The 21,444-nt window shown below is 38.7% G+C and overlaps 1 protein-coding gene across 1 annotated transcript in view; it reads left to right on the top strand.

The window, feature by feature from the left end:
• Positions 1-21,093, top strand: part of tet2 (tet methylcytosine dioxygenase 2) — a 28,115-nt gene extending 7,022 nt beyond the window's left edge. The window contains exons 2-10 of the mRNA XM_008412058.3: positions 10,097-12,955; positions 13,038-13,128; positions 13,221-13,314; positions 13,416-13,624; positions 14,411-14,561; positions 14,652-14,741; positions 15,262-15,399; positions 15,755-16,109; positions 16,511-21,093. Of these exons, the coding sequence (XP_008410280.2) occupies positions 10,141-12,955; positions 13,038-13,128; positions 13,221-13,314; positions 13,416-13,624; positions 14,411-14,561; positions 14,652-14,741; positions 15,262-15,399; positions 15,755-16,109; positions 16,511-17,853 (5,286 nt within the window). The 5' untranslated portion in view covers positions 10,097-10,140 and the 3' untranslated portion in view covers positions 17,854-21,093. The remainder of the gene's footprint in view (positions 1-10,096; positions 12,956-13,037; positions 13,129-13,220; positions 13,315-13,415; positions 13,625-14,410; positions 14,562-14,651; positions 14,742-15,261; positions 15,400-15,754; positions 16,110-16,510) is intronic.
• Positions 21,094-21,444: the final 351 nt, after the last annotated feature.

The following is a 21,444-nucleotide window of genomic DNA, read 5'->3' as shown; positions in this document are numbered from 1 at the left end:
AAACCAATGAGAGAAACACTGCAATGTTCTTATTACTTATAAACACTTGATTAAGTACTTTTTTAAAATGGTAATTCCTGTTCATTTTACAACTCCACACTCTCTTTTGGTGCAATTTTAAATGTGAGAGGGTTAGTGCAAAATTTGCTTTATGGGTTTGCAGCACTTTTGGTAGGACCAGAAAGCACATGTGCACACAATCTATTCCTGCTGTTAACCTTTCTGAGGTAATGGTTGGTCCTGGTAAATGCTCAGAAGGTTGCTGCAGCCACTGTGCATTCAGAAAGAAAGTTACTTTGCTCAGTGCACAGCTCATCAAGTCGGTCAGATATATTGACTTTTGCGTAGACAAAGGCAGTTTCAGGAGGAGGGAGAAGGCAGTTTGGAGGGAAAGCACTGTGAGCGACTGGGGTCAGGTCAGTGGGTTTGTACGCTCAGGAGTTCATTTCTTAAGTCTCCATGTGATGCAGTTTGAAAGCACAAAAAAGGTTTAGTCTCTTGTGTGAGACCGGACAGGTTGTGTTTTCAGGTCGTAGTAACTACACAGGACAAAAATCAAAGTCTAGAAGGTTTAAGTTAGAGGTGAGCTAATGTTCAACCAAGAGTTAAACATTTTACATTTTCATGGAACAAAATCGAATGAATAAACACACTGTTCTGCTCAGATTCATTACAGTGAATCCATACGACCAAAATAAACACACGGAAGAAAAATCATAACTCTGTTAAGATAACCACAGAACTACAGTAATATAGTAATAAATATATCGTAGCTGGTGCTGTGTGTGCGTGTGTAATCTGGATTTAAATACCTTGTAACACTGGGCAGAGCAGAGCGGTTTTAGCAGACAAAAGCAGCACATACCACCGTTTACACACAAGCCGTTGTAGTTTTCCTGGAAAACTGGTTAAACACGTTTTGTCAGAAATGTACAGAGGTGGGGTTTATCCCCAGCAAAGGCAGAAGAATAGTTGACTTACTCATGGCCCAGAAAAGGGGTTCAAGTTTTGTCTTCTCTAAGCGTTAACCTTGACATGTTACTCAAGAGTCTGTGAGTCATCAGGCAAAACGCTGACGTTTAACCCAATTCTTAAAAGGGTATATGTCGAATTTGCGTCATCAAAAAGTTGGCATTAATACTCTTATACTTTGCAGTATGTGTAGGAATTTGACAGTTCTCAGGAGGTGATATTAATTTTGATTAGGTGCCAAGAGAAAGAAACTCATTAGTCATTTCCATCTTGCACATCAAAAAGTAGAAAATTTGTTCAAAGCTAGCCGCATATCCCTCCTGTGTTATCTGGTAGATTTCTGTGGTTTTTATGAGTAAATCTCAAATGCTGCTTGTTTTTTTTTCACCACGGCTCTTTGAACGTTACACAAAAAGGTACTCTGAGCATTTGCACTCAAATATAGTATACCATTTTAAAAAATCCTGCTTTTAAAATCATATTTGTTTGTTTCTCTCATTTTCTCCACTTAAATTTCTTCAAAGGGTTTATTTGCTCTAGTGGCCTTTATTTGATAGTGAATTGACAGGAAAGTGGGTAATGAGAGAAGGGGAAGACATGCAGCAAAGATCACCAGGCCAGGAATCGAACTTGCGACACCCACATCGAGGACTAAGGCCTCCATATGTGGATTGTGCTTAACCCCTGCGCCACCACGGCACCCCTCTCCACTTAAATTTTACCTTAAAAGGTATTCCAACCGCTGACCAACAAACTAGCCCTCCTAACTATTGATTCAAACCCAGTGCTCTGTCCCATGTTTGTTTCTATGCTGTGCCACATGTATTGGAGTTTGTTGCTATAATGGATTCTTTTAATAGCAGCGAGTGTAATCTATAAACTCAAATTCTTTAGATTCCTTCTTGAGTTCCAGCAGCCACATGTTGATTGAAGTGATTGTCAAATGTCTTTCTCTCCCTTTTTTCTAACCATCTGCTTTTAAAATTGACCCGTTAAGACAGTGAGCAGACTTGCACAACATATTTTCAGTTTTTACAAACATTTACAAATGTCAATGTACAGTGAATCAACTGTAAGTTCCTAAAAAGTCTTTAAAGGTTGAACCATTTAATGATCTTCATCTTAGACCTTTAAATGTCCAAATGGTCTGATTTTTTAAAAACTAGGTCTTTGGTCTGCTTGTAAAACAGCAGTTTACAAGCTAGGAGCAGTATGTCTATTAAACAGCAGAATAACTGAACTGATACCCTAACTGAATAACTAGGTAATACCAGCTTATTATTAGGGATGTATTACTGTTATTTTACTGTTTACTGTTGTTGGGGGGCAATTATTACTATAAGAGGTAGTTTAAGGTATTCTTAAGAAGTGGTAATGGGTATGTTTTATGTCAGAGCAGTAGTTATGTATATGTCTTGCCAAATAGACTATGGCACATTTTAAACAGGTTTTTATCATTATTGGAAGAAATGCCACAAAATATCTTTATTAAGTTTTCAGACCATATTGCCAGTCCTAAAGTGTGTAATTTATTTGCTCTAAATAGCAGAGCTGTGTTGAGGTCTAATATTCTGTGCAAGTACTTACATGAAAAGCACTAAAATGTGTAGCTATTCCATGTTTTTTGTTTATGCGTCAAAATCCAAATAATAACTAAATTTTACAGACAACTTTTAAGATGTAATAATCACAAGGTTGTATATTATATTGGATTTTACCATCAATAGGAATTAATTCTTAATCTCCAGTATAATAGAAACCTTTAGAATTTTTTTTTTGCATGTATAACATAGTGACACATGGGATTGTACTTGAATTGGACGGGCTGTTCTGACGTGACATTTTGGTGTGCTTCTATGCATGAAAGCCATTCTTTGTATCATTCTGAATTTCAATTTTACTTAAGGTTAGCTTACTCGTTCAACTTGATGTTTATTCGTGATCTATTTATGGAAAATACGGTATCCAACTATTTCTTTTAGCATTTGGTGGTTGGATAGTCTGTGTCTAGAGTTTATTGTTTAAAATGTGACCAAACTACAACTACAGAAGCATAAGGGACAAAAAGCTACGCCAGTTTAAAGACTACAGAGGGAACCTCCACATTTTAGCCACATCTGTCTTGCATTACACATAAAGAACAATGTCAATTGTACAGAAACCTTTCCTCATATGGAGGGGGAGGAGGCTCTCCAGGAAAGGAATTACAAACAGAAGTTTATGTCCTCTTTGTCTCTGCCAGAGTCTATTATCATTGTCGTCTGACTCAAAGGAAAATACAAAGTTACACTTAGCATTTATGAAACTGTTCTTTAGTCTGAACAGGGGTAGCATGACAAGCGCAGTCTTTCTAGGGCTTTTCGTTTCATTTTAAAAATGTGCTATTCGCCCACCAGAGGTTAGTTTCTGGGGAAGTTAAATCTAACTGCAGAGTTGCCCTAGTTTTGGTCAGCGAGTTAGTTGGGGGAGGACAGAACAGGAAGGACAAACAGGTCCGTTGCTGCTGGCTGCCAAGTGATGCAACTGTCATTACGTCACAAGCCAAAGTTTACGCCGGAGCAGATAACTGAGGTGCGCTAAAGAGAACTGCCATGTTGTTGTGCAATCCAAAGACAATCCCCTCCCCCACACAGAAAGCTGTGCAGCAACTTCTGTTGTTATTAATGGAAGTCACGTGTATAACTGAACATCCAGCTTCAGATGTCCAGGTAATAACCTTCATGTGCATCTGCTTCCGAGTGGAAACAAACACACAAAAAAATGTTTTTAGTGGAATGCAAAAAGAAAAACATGCACCAAAAACCTTTCAGCAATCAAACTTTTCATATGGATAGTCTAAAAGGTACAGCATCTGATGATGATTTTTTATTTTACTAAACATTAGCTGCACATTTTAGTAAAATAAAATACAGTAAATTATTTCCAAAGGGTACATCAAGGTGGTTTAGAGATTTTACATTCTAGTTGGCAAATGTTAATCACATTGTATTGATCTGTGCAATATTTAAAGTAGAAAATAAACAATATGTAGGGTTTAGAAAGGTTTGTTCTGAAATGTGTCTGTCTTGTGGAATGCCAAAGAAAAAAAATGTTTCACTTTGATCTCGAGTGCCTCGCAGAGGAGTTCATGCCCCTTGAACTCTTTCAGACGTTTTCACATTAAATCTTCAGGTCTTGTTGGGACTTTTATGTGATATAGACCAACACCAAGCAGTGTGAAATTGTGTGTAATGGAATACATGGTCTTTAACATTTTTTAAAACAATACTGTGGATGCTCTTATTTGCATTTCTTATTTATTTTTGTCCTCGTAGCATTGTATGTTGGATAATTAGTTTGGTTTCATCTGACCAAAGCACTTTCTTCCTCATGTTTGCTGTGTACTCTATGTGAATTGTGGTGTACTGTTGTTGGGAATTTCTGTGGATAGTTGATGCTTTCTTTGCCTGCCCTCTCAGTTAGGGTGAACTGCCGTGTCTTTATACATCTTCAGATACTCTTTACATTTACATATTTTGGATTTACCTTTCATATGAGCTTAGGGATTTTGATTTACAATCCAAACCTACTTTAAACTTCTGAACAGATTTCTTTCTGGCCTACCTGCTATGTTCTTTGGTATTCGTGAGGTTGTTTATTGTCTAATCTTCTCCAACAAACCTCTGGTGCCTTCATGGAGCAGCTGCATTTATACCAAGATAAATACAGTACACATGGGTCAACTCTTCTCTAAATAGCTAGGTCCTGAAGACGGTTGGTTGCAGTGGATTCTATTTAGGAGTATCAGATATAATGTGAATGCATGGCACACTTCTTAGATTTTCATTTGGAAAATTGCTGTACGGCTCTTATTCTTCTTTTCAGTTAAGAGTTATTTTATTGTGAGTCAATCACATGAAATCCCCACTAAAACACATTGTCAGAATGCAACTGAACAAAGGTCAGAATGAAGTGTTCCATTTAGTTTTTTGTTTTTTTGTCCTAGATTCATTCAGTTTTATGCAGTACAACTGAACTTTACCCAGATCTAGCAAAAATTGACTTTGCCTCTGATTTGGTTTTATTTGAAGCGACATCCAAGGAGAAAGGAGATATGCAGACAGAGGAATCTTTTGTGTCTTCATCAGGCTTGTCATATGCTGAGAAGAAAATAGAGATAGGAGATGTAAAACCAAGCATGTGAGAGACACAGCATGAGTGTGCCATGTGACAAAAATCACAAGCGTAAGTTGCCTGAACAAAAGGCCCTGTACTATGTAAACCATAAATGGGCATGAGTACAACTGAGCCTGTTAAGCATTTGAACATCACTGACAACACACTCAACTAGCATATTAGTAACAACACACTCAGCTAGCATATTGGTAACGACACACTCAGCTAGCATATTGGTAACAACACACTCAGCTAGCATATTAGTAACAACACACTCAGCTAGCATATTGGTAACGACACACTCAGCTAGCATATTGGTAACGACACACTCAGCTAGCATATTGGTAACGACACACTCAGCTAGCATATTGGTTCTGAATTATGTTATGAATTCTAAATTAATTTTTACCGTATCAGCTATTTCTAAATACTCTTTCCAGTGCAGTCAGTCCCTCTCTCTGCACAAGCAAGCTATACATCATGAACTGTCATCATGCGATCTGCCTACAATGCAATAATCAAGTGGTGCATTAAAACAAGCAGTGAAAGAGTTCTCCTCTCTTTGGCAAAACTTCAGATGCAGGTCATGTACTGTTCTCTGTAAATAAATCTTTGCAAAAACGGAACTTATTATACTGAGCTTGATCTTTAAAAGAGGAATAATAATCGGAAATTGATCATATATCTTTTTTATCATTTGTTTTCATACAGTCAACTAGCTTGTAGGATGGTGACGATTCTGCCACAGGTCATTAGGTTTGTGGAGCAGCAGCTTGAGCTGATTGTTTACCATGGGGACACTAAAACAGTGTTATCCAAGTCCTCTGACCCAATTACGCAAGCAAAGGACTGCTAAGGATAAGGTATCACTGTTAGCTCTTCTCCATGCTGTCAGAATATGCAAGCTACAGTGACTTTTGGTGTGATATGCTAATTAGCAAGCCTCATATTGGAAATATACTCAGTCCGTTTTCTTGTTTTTCGTTTGTTATTGTGTTATAGTAAAATTATTTTAATAACACTTCAACAGTGTTCAAATTATAGGATTGTGTCAGTTAAATACAGGATGTTGATGAACTGATAATAGTGGCATAAAAGTTATAATAGTGTTACAAGAAAAAGCACTTTTATATAAGTAATTTGGCAAGGTGTCAAACTTCTGCTTGCGCAGAACCCTTCAAAAATGTATAGTCTTTAGACTTTGTACATGTTTCATTTTCTTATCTTTTAAACAGGAAAGTACAACCAGGCCCTCTCACCAAAGGAAATTTGTACTTGACATTATGGCCTATTCTGAACAAAACACTAGTGTGACTTGGCAAGTGTGTATTTGATTTACAAGTCTGCCCAAGATCTACCGTTCTCGTAGCTTTGGCAGCAGATTTTATTTATCCTTTAGCATAGAGGTGAACTTTTAATCTATCCATGTGAGTATAATGTCATTAAAATCAATGTTATTTTGTTTTACTTCACAATATCAGTGAGTAGATAAGTTGGCAGGACAAAGCTTGAAATTCCAGGGAGGGAAAAATCCACTTTTAAACACAATCATTGGTTTGTGCCTGACATTACAACCTAAATAGGTACAGGCTCCTAAACATACATTTAAAATTTATTTTTAAAATATTCAATATTTCTATGCATTTTCTGTATTTTTCTTCTATTTTTCTAAACTCAATATGACTGAAGAAACATTTTTTTTCTTCTTTTTTGCTGCAAGATGTTTTAAATGTTGTCGCCTTAGGGTCTGAGCTTGAAAGTGCAGGGACCTGAGCCTCCAAGCAGCTGTTGGAATGATGAATGTCACACAGGGCTGCCAAGTAACAGCAAACAGGCTACAAACGCCATGGCAGGCCTCAAATTTCACAAGCTCTTTCTTTGGGAGGACAAAACAGTTTGAATATGAGTTCAGTCCAAGGCAAATCACACAGCAGAAAGGGAACAGATGTTCCCTTTTAAATATTTATTGCACACATTGTGTCATGTAGTAAATAAAAACAAGGTAAACAGAATAATTTTAAAATTTTAAAACTACTAATGTTTTTCATCATAGCATTCTTACTGATCACAGCTTATTTCAGTGAGATGCCAAAGAAAGTGCTCAAGTGATGGAGGTTTTCTGTGGCTGCTCCATTATAAAATAATGCAGTGTTTCTCCATCCCACCTGGTGCTGCACACTGGCTTTTAGCTGGATGAAAGGAAACGACAAGAAAGACAAAGTCACCTGTTTGCAAACATTTGAATAAAAGGAATTAGACAGTAACATACACTTTAGCTATATAAATACCGTGATTTAAAAAAATGTTTACTTGTATGAATGGAGCAAACAATATGCTTCTAACTAAAAATATGGATGCCTATCTTCAGTGCATTGGTATATAAACAGACTATTAAGCAGTCAGCAAAAAAGTAATAGGCAGTTAAAACTATTTCTTACTAGTTGAACACAACTTTTTCTAGTTTCAAGAGGTGCAAACCAAGTAGTTTGCATGTAATGATTTGCTATCATATTGGCAGAGAAAGACAATCTCGATAAACATCTATCATCTGACTTTGATTTGATTCAATTCTAAATTTCTGACAGCTGACTGACATGACACAGCTGTTATGACCTCAATTTAAATTTAGCATAATCACGTCAAAAGAAGAAACATTTCACTCCATCTGACCCCAGTGTGTGTCTACTGAATATTCAAGAGGTAATGCCTTACTGACCGTTTCAAATTTATATTACTAAAAATGCTGATGCAAATAAAAGAAGTCCACACTTTAGGTTGTGGACAACCTAAAGTGTATTTCTGTTCACACTTTACGTTAGCAGGTGTCACTTTAAAATGTTTCGGTATATATTATTGTATTACCGGATGCACAATCTGTAAAACTGTGGCACAGCTTTACAGAGGCAGGCTACTGACGTCAGTCTTCATTTTTCTCCGAAGAACCCGTCTGTTTTTTTCTTTAACTTTTTTATGAATAAGCTTATTTCCTACTCTGGACTTTGTACAATGCAATGTGACTGACTAGTTATAGCAAAAAAAAAAAAAAAAAAAAACGATGTGCAAGACTGTGTAGAAAGGTTGGTAATTGTCTAGGTCAGATATTAGACTGAACAGGAAGAAAAGGATAAATGGCAGCATAAGTAGAGAAGAATCTGACATGTAATTATAGGGTAGAGGTGAAGGCGGTCAGAGAGGGAGAGAAACAATTGCACAGAAACAAAGAAGCTGACTTCTGGTGCTGGAACAAAATCTTACTGGAGAGTTCAGTTTGTGAGCAGTAATTCAAACTGCAGTTCAGTGTTTATTTCTATCAGAAAGCCAAAATAGATTAAAGCACATATGACCTATAGGAAAGATCCAGTGTTGTCATTTCATCAGTATATCTTTGGCTTAGTTTACTGTATTACTTGTAGAGCAAAAATACATCACACTGTCAATTATGCAAGTATTAAGCACTGCTGTAAATTTGGGTTTAAATCACTGCATGGTAGCTGTGTGTGTTTGTGTATCTGTATAAAGCCCCAGATAGACGCACACACAGCTGGGATTTCTTGGCTTTGTTCTGGGTTTGCAAAGATTTTTTCTTCTTGGTCTACATGGGCGTCTCTAACTGTGACGAGCTGCTTGGATTCTTTGGTGCTTTGTAAAACACGGAGCGTGCCATCGGAACGGAGCTGCCCCTAGAGCAGCTTGACATCGGCGTTCACGTCCTGACAGAGTTACTGATTAACATACAAAACAAAGGGAGATTTACATGGGGTAGGGAAGTAGAATTTACTCACTTTGCTGTGTTGCTGCAACAATATTTTCCTAAATTCTCAAATAAATGATCAATTTCAGCATTTATTTGTAGAAATGCAGTGTTTCATACCTTAAAAAAATCTAATTCATTTTTTAAATAAGATAAACTTTGTTGTCCCAATTGAAATTTGTCTTGGGTGCAGACACTGGCTGCTGCATAGCCCAAAATCCATAACCATCACATTATATTCAACCTTAACACATGAATAATGTTTTAAATTGGGTAAAGTTTATAAATTAATGTTAGGATAATAAACCTTTACTTTCAGTCCCAGATTTCATGCATTTTCTGTTGGATTCAGGTGATTATCTGATCCCCTTGACGTAACGTATGTTAATGTTATAGTTCAACACTGGAGACGCTGGAATGGACTGGCTGTCGTATTTTCAGTGGTCTATTGATATTTTCAGGAGGGATACAAGTCAAGCAACATAATGTGCTAGATTGCAGTTATCACATATTAATATGTGAAACATCGCAAATGCGCAGAGCTGTTGGATGGAATATTTCATAAAGTTTTGTATTTCAAGTTTCACACACTCTGTGTGCCAATAATATGTTTTGCCAGCGTTACTAATATTGTATAGACTATGTCAATGCCAAAAGACATATTCCCTCCAGTGTGTCTTGGGCGGTCCCCCTGGAACCTCCTTCCAAAAGGACGTGCCCAAAACACTGGAAATGATGCTCAAGCCAACTCATCTTACTTGAAGTTCTATTCCATTCACCCTCTGCTGTAGGGTGAGAAGCTGACTGGTCGAGCTTCTCACCCTACCTCTAAATCCCTGAAAATGATGAGTTTAACATTGACTGAAAATGACCAATGAGCATCCTTTCATGTCTTCAAGAAAACTATAAACCTTTGGCAATATATGTTATTTATTCTAACACAAGAAGTGCTGGCATGTGGTGTCAGCCTGTGGTTTGAAATGTTGATGTGAAACAAATTATAAAACTGAAACTAGGCACAGAAAATTCTCAATAATAAATCTGGTAATTGTATCAGTGGTTAATATTTGCACACTATGAACTTAAACAGTTTGTCCTTCTGGTTGAAACAAGTAATATCATTATAAAGGCTGTAGTCTCTGCATTGAAGATTGTTTCTATGTTTTCATTTGAAAAATATTCAAAGTAACCTTTTCATGCTGTCTTTCTACTCTGCAGGTGGGACAAAGGGCAGCCTGACGTATGGGCTCTGAGCAGGACAGATGGAAACAGAAGAGGCCAAACATGAGGCGGAAGAAAGTTTAATGTTGGGACAGTTCGGAGCATCTCACCATCATTCTCACAAATTCCAGAATGGAGCTCGGTGTTCACAGGAGGATTCTGTGCAGATCAGCGACAGTGAAAGCTGGATTACTGGTGTGGTGCATTATGAACCCAGCAAAGCTGCTGGCTCCATGAAGAGGTACAGAGAGAACTGCAACATTCCCACTTCCGAACAAGCATTGTTCCAACCGGGATTCTTCAAGATGAACGGAGACTTAATGAACGGAGAGTTGAAGCATGGATTCGCAGAGCAGTCCTTAGCGGTCCACCAAAGTAAGAAAATAAAAGTAGATGGTGAAATGAAAGAAAACGGTGACTCAAGCCGTAGTTTTGTGAAAAACTTCTCTGAGTTGACAAAGAAAACCGAAATGGAACAGACTTCTGTTCAGACTGATATTAATTTTGATATAAGAAACTGTCACATACCTAACAGGGATATTTTCAGCCGACCACGAAATAAGTCTGTTCCAAACGGTGCTGTATCATCTTCCTCAACCATAGAAAGTACTCCCGGTGATCTGCTGGAAAAAACCTTGTCTCAGTATTATCCTGAGCAAGTGTCCATTGCACCACAAGCATCTGGATCACAGCTGGATACTGTCAATGACTCACTCGCCACACGCTCGGTTGGTGAAGGTGCTCAACCCCCTGCTGTAACCTCAGGGCTGTCGGAGTCACAGCAGCAGCCGCCGCCTGCAGCATCCGCAGAAGGCGTCAACAGCTACAACTCTGGCAACTATTTAGTGAATGGATATTCTAGTAACTTTGGAGTAAATCAACAGCAACAGCCTTCATCTTACTCTGGTCAAGAGATGGTTCTGGGGGCACAACAGCATCCCAGTGGGGCACAATGTTTTCCAGATAACACAAACCCTCAAGGTACATATACAAAAACCCAGCAGGAATACAACCCAAGGTCTTTTCTGAACCACAATAATCCCTCGCAGGCTCCAGAGGCGGGTGGATATGGATCTCTTAATTCTGGTGCAAATGAGAACAGCCAAAATGACAATGGAGCTGGTCTGTATCATGACACCAACATGGGACTCCAGTGCGAGACTCGAGCTCAGAATTTCCAGGATAACTCTGGACGACAACATCATCCTGATGGTCAAATGGGAAACAGCCTCCAGCAGCAAAATCACTCTGTGTCAGTAAACGGTGTGGAGGATGCACATCAACAAAGAGTCAACATTTCATGTTCCACTCCCAGCCAAACTAATTGGATAGAAAGGAATCTTTCACATTCCCAGCAGCAGTCGACACAGTGCACAGCATCCCAGGCAAAAGAGCAAGACATGTGGAGAGCTAAGCCTCAGTCAGAACAGCAGAGCACCAGCCCCCAAGTTCAAAACCAGATACTGGAGCAAAACCAAGCGCAAAGGTTCAGGGAAACGCAGACACAAGGACTTTTTACAGACACCGGCCGAGGGTCTAACAGCTCGCTTCAAAAACAGCCAGACTGTCTACCTGCTCACATGCAATGTGCTGCAGTTCAGCACAACACTGCCTCTGAGTGGCAGCAGTCCAACTCTAAAGCACCCCAGATGCAGCAACATTTACTCCAGAAAATGCCTGAGACAAAAAGCTTCCCTCAGAATCAGCAATCTAACTGCTACCTCTCCCCAATGCAATCAGAGCACTTACACGAGGACAAAGACTTGCAGGAGATATTGTCAGTAGAGTTTTTAACAACACAACAGCAGCACTGTCAACTTCAACGCCCGCTGTCCCACCCACCGCAGTTTGAAGCCCAGCAGCTCAAATCTCCCACCTACAGACCTCGCAGCCAGCCTCCACCAGGCCAACACCAGCCTCAACCAGACCAGCCTTTCAGTAACAACCATCAACACACTGACCAATCAGCATTCACCTACAATAACACAGAGATGCAACAGCCACAACATCAAAGACAGCGTCTTGAAAACTCAGGCAGCCAAAACCTCAAACAGTTTCAACCACAGCAGCCTAACAACCACTGCCATGAGCCCAACCAGGTGGACTTAGCCCAGACGTCTTCTCAGTCACAACCTCACCTACCACAGGGTCTGTTCAGCCAACAGTCAGGAACAAGGATGTATCCCAAAGCCGAGGAGCAGGCGAGGGCTTCTTGCGCCCAGTTCCAAACAGGACCTCGACTACCTCTGGGACCAGCAAGTCCCCATGCTGACTTTCAGAGGCATGCAGCTCTTCGCATGCGTCTATTACAAAGGCAGGAACGCCACGGCCCTTCTCAACTCCCTCAAAGCCCAGTTGACTCCAAACAAAACCTCGGAGCTGTAAAAATGGAAAACGGCCCCAGATTCGAGTTGCCCACCTCACGGCAGCAAGAACAGCCGTTTATGACCCGTGATACAGGTGGGGTCAAGATCAAGACTGAAAATCAACATTCACTATGTGTTCAAGACAGGAAGCCAGGGAACATCATTGCCTCTATGGAACAAAGCTTGAGGCAGTACGAGCTCTCGAATCTATTCGAGAAGAAACATCTCGTCGTTAATTCATCAAATAAAGTCAAAGTGGAATCCTCAGGCCCTGTCACCATACTATCAACCAACATGGATATGAGCGGGGCAGACTCAATGGCCACAGCAGCTTCTGTTCTGAAAAATACCCTGGACTCCACTCCCAAGAAGGAACAGCTCCTTAAAAATTTCATAGATTCCCCCATGAAGTTGTTAGATACCCCTGTAAAGAATCTTCTGGATACCCCCATGAAAACTCAATATGAGATCGCATCATGCCACTGTGTTGGTAAGGCTCATCCTGTGGGTGATGAACTGCGATCAATGGTTTAAGTTGTAATTCTTAACATTTTATGCCTTATTTAATTTAGATCAAATCATTGAGAAGGATGAAGGTCCATATTACACTCATTTGGGCTCAGCACCTACTGTCGCTGGCATTCGAGAGCTGATGGAGAAAAGGTAATCCACAAATTAATAGAGCATTAGAGGAAAGCTGACAATGTTTTGCAACTTCTGTTTGTCTTTTCTTAACATTTTATTATGTTTTGAAGGTCTGGCATCACTGGGCGAGCCATCAGGATTGAGAAAGTAATTTACACCGGCAAGGAGGGGAAAAGTACACAAGGATGCCCCATAGCCAAATGGGTATGAAAATGTTATTTTATTTTTTTGTATTTTATTTGTAATCTGATAAATTGGCTGCCTTTAAATATTTCTGTGATACCTGTGTGTGTGCTCTGTTTCAGGTGATTCGGCGATCCAGTGTAGAGGAAAAGCTACTGGTTTTGGTGCGTGAACGTACCGGTCACAGATGTGACACTGCCTGCATCATAATTGTAATTCTGGTCTGGGAAGGCATCCAGCCCAGCTTGGCTGACCGCCTTTATCTCGAGCTGAGTGAAACTCTAACAAAACACGGAGCTCATACACAGAGACGCTGCGCTTTCAATGAGGAGTAAGTTACAGCATTGCAGTACTCAGAAGTGTCTTATAATTAAATAACTACATCTTAGTAGTTTACAGGTGCATTTAAAAGATATTATGGAAAGGGTAAATTGTTATTCTGTTCAAAAAGGGAAATTCATAACATATGGCTTCACAATAAAACAGATTTCAAACATTTAATTTCTGTTAAGGTATGATGTATTTTCCAGGGACACGGTGCTACCTGTAGCACAATCAAGTAACTATGTTACCTTCTGTTGTTATAAAAATGTATATATATTAAAAAAGTTTTTTAAAAATGTGACTTTGCATCATAGTCACATCCTCCATGAACATCTCAACAGAGTCACAGAGAGATTACCATCCATGTCATGTTGCACTGATACAATAGTTGATGCAAAATGAACCTGAATGTTTCGAGTACATATACAGTACATGAACAGACTGTACTGCTGATCCTTTGTGCTAGAAACCTTTTTTAATCATTTTGTGTTATTGTGTTAAAATTTTCTGACAAACTAAATCTTGGGTTTTCATTGGCTGCAAGTCATCGAAATTAAAGAAATAAATGCTTTAATCCATCACTATGTTTAATGAGTCCATATGTATTTTTGCTAACTGGATTATTTAAATAAAATAACTATTTAGTTATATTTAGTTGTTTTGTATACACCTGTCAGACTTAAATATTAGAAATGCATTATGTTCAAGATATACTCCCACAGTGTAAATCTATTCTGTTACTCAAAGTATTTTAGCTAAGTTTGTTTTGTCAATGTTACCTGTACACTTTCAGGAGGACCTGTGCATGCCAGGGCTTTAATCCTGAAGCCAGCGGCGCGTCTTTCTCTTTTGGCTGCTCTTGGAGCATGTACTATAATGGCTGCAAGTTTGCCCGAAGCAAAATCCCAAGGAAGTTTAAGCTTCTAGGAGACGATGTCAGAGAGGTATTTAATAGAAATGATGTTGAGGATCATGGCTGTAGCCAAATTCAAAACACTTATATTTAACTTGATGTTAAACATTCTGTTTTTTAGGAAGAGAATCTTGAGAAAGGTTTTCAGAATTTGGCAACATTACTGGGTCCTTTGTATAAAATAATGGCCCCTGAAGCCTATGGAAACCAGGTGAGTATATCTTGGTATTTATAAGACCTCAATACATCAAATAATTTCCTATTTATCTACTAAAATAATATACATACACATTAATAAAAGACATAGCTGATCCTCATATCAAATAAGCAAAAGCAAGCAGGCTTTTAAATTATTATAAGACCATAATTTCTCAGTAATGTTGTGAAATTTGTACTTTCTGACTTTAGTGAGGGCACTTAGTAAAATAAGCAGGCGCAAAAAAATCTTAATATGACCTTAAAAAGAGTGCACTATAGTTCTGTGGGAAAGGCTGTGAACTGTTATCATGTACAAGATTTGTTTTCTGCTCCATGTGTCTTAAAAAGGATCAGATTTGATAATAGCGTGACGGAATCTACACGTCTGAAGGATTGTGTGTGAATATGATCTGCACAAAGAAAGCTTTGTGTCTGGCTAAACATAGATTAGACAGATTAAACAGTTCTTACATTTCTGACAGGGTTTTTGTAATGTTTAAAGCTTTTGTATTTCCCCTTGTGTTTGTCCGTAGGTAGAACATGAGCACAGGGCCCCAGATTGTCGCTTGGGGATCAAGGAGGGACGGCCTTTCTCCGGAGTGACTGCATGTTTGGATTTTTGTGCCCATGCTCATAGAGACCTCCACAACATGCAGGGAGGAAGCACTGTGGTAAGCGTGGGGACCTAGGAAACATGTTTTTACACTCACTCCCTGGTCAAAGTATTTATGCTCCCATAGAATTGTCATATCTCCTCTTGTTGCAACTATAAATCTAAATATTTTTATTGGGATTTTTGCTAATAGGTCAACACATAGTTGGGGATAATTTTGAAATAGAAAGAAAATCTTTCTCTGTTTTCAACTTTTTTTCAAATGAAAATCAGAGATACCAAATAAAAGACCCTGAATCATATCCATAGTATTAATAAAAGAAATGTAATCTATATAATATATAAAGTGCACCTGTATGTAATCTGAATAAAGCTGCATTTACCTTATTCTGGCATGTACCTTTTTTTCCTAGGTGTGCACATTAACGAGGGAGGATAATCGAGAAATTGGAAAGATACCAGAAGATGAGCAGCTCCACGTCTTACCTCTTTACAAGGCTTCGAGCACCGACGAGTTCGGCAGTGAGGAGGGCCAGCAGGAAAAAATAAAATCAGGGGCCATTCAAGTCCTCAGTGCCTTCCGTCGTCAGGTGCGCATGCTTGCAGAGCCTGCCAAGTCTTGCCGGCAGAAGAAACTGGATGCGAGAAAAGCGGCTGCCAACAAGAATGCCATGCTGGAAAGCTCAAATGATAAGGCAGAAAAGGCCCTTTTGGCCAAGGCAAAGGCTGGCACTTATGAGAACACTGTCCAGAGCACTCCATTTACAGGTAGAGTAACATTTTATAAAGACTTTTTTTTGGGAAACTCCCATTTTAAAATATGGTTGGGTGATATGACCTAAAAATCATTTTTGATTTATGTGAGCTTTACTGCGATATGCAATTGATATTGTGATACAATTTGGGTTCCTAACAACTGTATTTAAGTGTTGTAGTGGTGTACCCAGACAAAAACAAACCTTACACCTGTCCCTGCATATAATCGTTTAGTAGAAGTAACTTTCGATCAGTCCAACTTCAAAACAAGGGTGTGGCTCAAAGTGAAAACAGTAAATCAATTAAATAGTGCTTTTTCACAGCACTATTTAATTAATGAAAAGACTGACTAGTAAAATGTGACATGAAATCAGTTTGTTTTCATACGTTTTTGGCCTTGTTTTGTTTTCTAGGTGCTCTGGGAGCCCCCCTTCAGTCAGGTCACCCATCATATCCCCTTGGGGTCATGCCGCAGCAATTTCAGCAACCACAGCACCAGGGCATGTACCCCCCTTACCCCTCCTCATCAAACACTGCTCTCCCAAGGTTCTCTAACAGTCCTGGCTCTTTTCCAGGCTCTCCAAAGCCAGGAAGCATGTACACCGCTCAGCCATCAACACCAGCCAGCCATTTCCTCTCTTCACTTCCAAACTCATACATGAATGGGCCAAATCGTCCACAACCAGGTCACCAATGTAACGGAGGAATGCCTGTTGAAAGTTACCATCAGTTCTATGCACCAAACCAAAATCAGCTGGATGTGTATCGCCAACAGCGGCCAGCGTTTTTCCCCGAGCAGCAGTATGGTGTCCAACAACGCTTTGAGCTCAATTATCCATCTAGGTACAGTCAACCAGGCTTCCAAGTCAATGGTTACAGTGCCATGCGTCCACCTCAGCCCATGAGACACTATGGTCCTTTTGGCAGCAACAGAACCTCAGATGCCCGGTTCATTGACACCCTAACAGGAGCACCCTCTGTTCATGGTGGCATGGATTATGCACTTGCTGTAAGTAAAGGCAATCAGTTTGGAGAATACCCAAGTTCATACTTGCCTCAGAGTCCACACATCCCAGGCCGCGATTCCTTCCCTATGCAACTTAATACAGACGTGGCCATGCCTAATCCACAGATGCTCCCAGCTCAAATCAGCAGTGGCTGCTTAAACCCTGAAACACAGTCAGGGTTGGGTCTTTCCAATGGTGGACAAATTGCCTCCAATATTAAGTCGGAGCCTGGAGCGCCTCAGACACCCACGACCCCCAAAAAACCAGAAATGTGGTCAGACAACGAGCACAACTTCTTGGATCCTGAAATCGGTGGTGTGGCTGTAGCTCCAAGCCATGGCTCTGTACTCATTGAGTGTGCAAAACGAGAGCTGCATGCCACAACGCCCCTCAAAAACCCAGACCGCAACCACCCAACACGCATTTCCCTTGTCTTCTACCAGCACAAGAATCTGAATGAGGCAAAGCACGGGCTGGCCATGTGGGAAGCTAAGATGGCAGAAAAGGCTCGCGAGAAGGAGGAAGAGGCCGAGAGGAATGGCGGGGAAGGGACTCCGAGTAAGAGCAGCAAGAAGGGGGGGAAGCGGGAGCATTCGGAGTCTTCAGAGGCTACCGGAGAACCGCCATACAAGCGTTTCATAAAGGCACTAATGGAAGGATCGTCATCATCGTTCACAACTAATACTCACGTCATGACAACTCCATATGCATTCACCAAGGTCACAGGGCCTTACAGTCAGTTTGTGTAGAAAACAGCCTCTAAGGAACTTGAAGGTGCTTCAACCCAAACCACATGCATCAAATCGCTATCGGCAACCTTGCGATGGAAAAACAAATGTGCTACGTTTCTCAACTCTCACACAACCGAGCTTTACTAGTTGATCCTACTGAGGTAACTTTTGCAATACCAGAAAAACAGTGGTGCTTTCAGTCTAACACACAAGGAACTTTTTCAGCTGGAAACAAAGTTTCTTTTAATGGTGGCTTTATTTTTCTTACAAAATTTCTAATATTTGCATAAAACACTGACTTTCAAAACTCACGGTGCTGAAAAGTATGCTTATCACCACTTTCAAATGCCTTCACACTAAAACCAGACTACACTCTACAAGAGACTCACAGTTCATCTACTGGTCACTGTCTAAAATCACCCGACAGTGAAATCATGAGCATCTCCATCATTTTTAAGAAGTCAGTGTTTCTAAGAGCACTTTTTTTTTTCTTTTGAGTTTAATGTTTCAGACATTAAATGAAAAATTACAATCTGATCATGCTGTATAGCAAATATGTACAGGTGCATCTCAGTAAATTAGAATACCTTCCAAAATGTAATTTATTTTAGCAATTCAGAGCAAAGCAGTTAAACCCATTTAATAGGCCCATTACAGAGTGGTGTATCTGAAGTGTTTATTTCTGTTGCTTTCAGTGATTATGGCTTACTGCAAATGTAAACTAATTTATTAGCTTCTTAGCTTTTCTTCATAAAAAAAAAAACAAATCAAAAAGTTTTTTCATATTGAAATCTGGGTCTATATTAAAGTACGTCTTTGTTGAGGCTTTTTGCATAAATTTCTGCGTCAGCACAGTGTTGCATTATGCTGACTTGATAAAACACAGTGGATCAAAACCAGCAGATGACTTGGGTCCTCAAGTCATAACTGAATGGAAAAATTTTCCTTCCTCTCAACTTTACATCAATTAATATTGGAGCAGCTATATAAGTAATTGTAAAAATAAATAATAAAAGATCTAATGATCATTTTAAGCTCTTACTATTGATTGTAGCAAACCTTAAAATCTAACAGTGTGTTTGCGATTGTTAATCTGCTCTTTCCCCTTATTTTTGGTTTCATTTTGAATAAATGTAATTATTGTGTTGTGTTTTTCGGTGATACAGCTGCACTACTTAATGTATCTTTATAATGAAGTGGTATGTAAAAGTTTTATCTTGAGAGAAATATTTGTGCTTGTGAGGCTTTTCTTATGCACTCTTATAGACATATAGTCTTTTAAAACATTTTTAATACTTTTTGAGAACATCAGCGATATGTTTTATTATTATTATTATTGCTATTGGAGCAGTTCCAACAAAATAGAGAAGAAGAAAAAAAATATCAGGCCAAATAACTCATTGCTATCTGATACCAAGTCAGCAGTACACCATGATTGTGTAAACCATTTTACATCCATATCTGTTTTAAAATCCTTTTTTTTTTGTTGGTCTTATGTAGAAGAAGATGAATTTTATTTCGTTTCACTATTTGCTGGCAGCCATAGCAACCTGAAGTAACAGAAAACTGTGATATATGTCAGACTAATCGAAATGAATTGATGAGTTCAAGTTCCCAGTAATATTGTAATTTATGGAGATGCATCTGTTGTACTTAGTTCAAGTACCTGGGAAGAAAATTAACTTGTCATCTTATTGGTGCTTTTATCACTATCTGGTGTTTATTTATACTGTAAAATTGAGCCATTCATGTGGTGCATTCTAAACATTTTGGGGACAAAAATATAAATATATATATTTTCTCTTTAGTTTTTAGCAGGTTTACTTTGCTGTTCTTTGTGACTGTTTTTATAGCTCCTTACTGTAGATTCTCCAAATATCCTGGCTTGTGAATTTTACATGTAGTTTTATGTCTGTGGTGCTTTTATACACTGAGGAACACAAAACAGGGTAAGCTCAGTGTCAGAGGGCAGCTGACTTGCTGTTGTGATCGAATTAAGACGGACAGGTGCGATTTGTACAGTAAGTTAATTACCCATATTAGACTTTTGGGATTTATGTTGTAAATTATGCCGGGTGTCATTGTGTTTCTTTAGGTTTCAACTGATTAATTTCAACAAGGTGCTATTCAGCCTAGTAGAAATGTACAATGTGACGAAATTTTTGACGAAATGAAAAGGCTTATAAATAATGTACAGCGTAAACCTGTCGTATACCTCAAAACTAGCTCGGCAATAGGATTATTACATATCGGTTATTGCCTGTGTGCTACTTTCACAATATTAGGCCACCAAAAGGCAAAAAGGAAGCTCTTGTTTTTACTTTCAGTGTGTTTTGAAAATATTAGTTGAACTTTTAACATTACTGTAAAATCAGGGACATTTTTAATTAATTCTTTCGCAAATCTGTGTTCAAACTTTTTTTTTTTTTTTTTTTTTTACAGTCGGGGACTTGTTCTGAATCCTGACTTGTGTTCTTGTTTAATAGATTTCACATAAGTTCAAATGAAAAACACATGCTATCCTGCAAAATTTCTATTTTAGCTAGTGAGAGGGTATTTTCGAAATTAATCAACATTTATGCACTCAGTTGTCAAAAGGGAAAGATATTGACTAAGTTAAAGCAATTTGTTTGCCTTTGCCACACGAGACCACGGCAATGATTGATGCGACTGCACGTTTTGCGCCTGCATGTTAGTAAATTTAATTTATAACCACTGAGCAACTTAATTATTTTTTTCCACTTAATTATGGCAATTTAACTGAATATCAGTCGTACTTTAACGGAAACTCTCCCCAATTCTTTCACATATTGATTTCTTTGAAAGCACTTCATTTATTTTTTAGTAAGAGTAGTATGTAGTAAAAAAAAAAATGTTTTATTTAAACAAATTGTACATGTGTTTAAAAAAAATAAATAAATTATGTTACATTGTACATAGCAAGAATTTGTATTGCAGGAGTACAACTCACTGACATTCATGTTGGGCTCTTTTTATTCTGTCAAATAGACCCTTGGCTCCACATATATGACCTTTAAAATAAATTTTAAAAAATTAATAACTGGAGCTTTTCAAGGTAAATGAAATGAAATGATAATGGATTATCCAGGAAGTTTTATCTTTAATTTTTTTGTAAATACTACACTCACTTTCACAGCAATGTTTACAGTTATAGAAGCTAGCTCAGTTCTTTAGAGGCTCTGGTTTATAATTGTTTTGTAAAACAAATCCTTCATTAAAAAAAAAAAAAAAAAAAAAGGTTGGATATCATTGTACAGGACCCAGCTACAGTAGCAGGTTGTCGATGAGAAAGCCGAGGCACCAGAAGCGGGTTTTAAAGCATAGCCATACTTGAAGATGCTTCAGAGTGTTTCTGAGTGAGTCAACTTTACTTGAATGACTTTCCTGACTTAACCTGTACATTTTATGTGCTGAACTGAGCGAGGTTAAGCCAGCAGTTTGTACACACTTGGTCTTTTTGCAGTTAGACACTAAAAAAAAAGAAAGAAGAAAAAGTGAAAAAAAAACAAAAAACATTTTTTTTGCCCAAGTTCTCTCAAAGTTCGGTATGCTAAAACAATAAAATGAGGTTGGCTGTTAATACTGTAA

Source organism: Poecilia reticulata, chromosome 1 (assembly GCF_904066995.2).
Source record: "Poecilia reticulata chromosome 1, P_reticulata-male-v2, whole genome shotgun sequence".
Lineage (NCBI taxonomy): Eukaryota > Metazoa > Chordata > Actinopteri > Cyprinodontiformes > Poeciliidae > Poecilia > Poecilia reticulata.
Note: the sequence above shows the minus strand (reverse complement) of the source record. Positions and strands in the feature narration are given on the sequence as shown.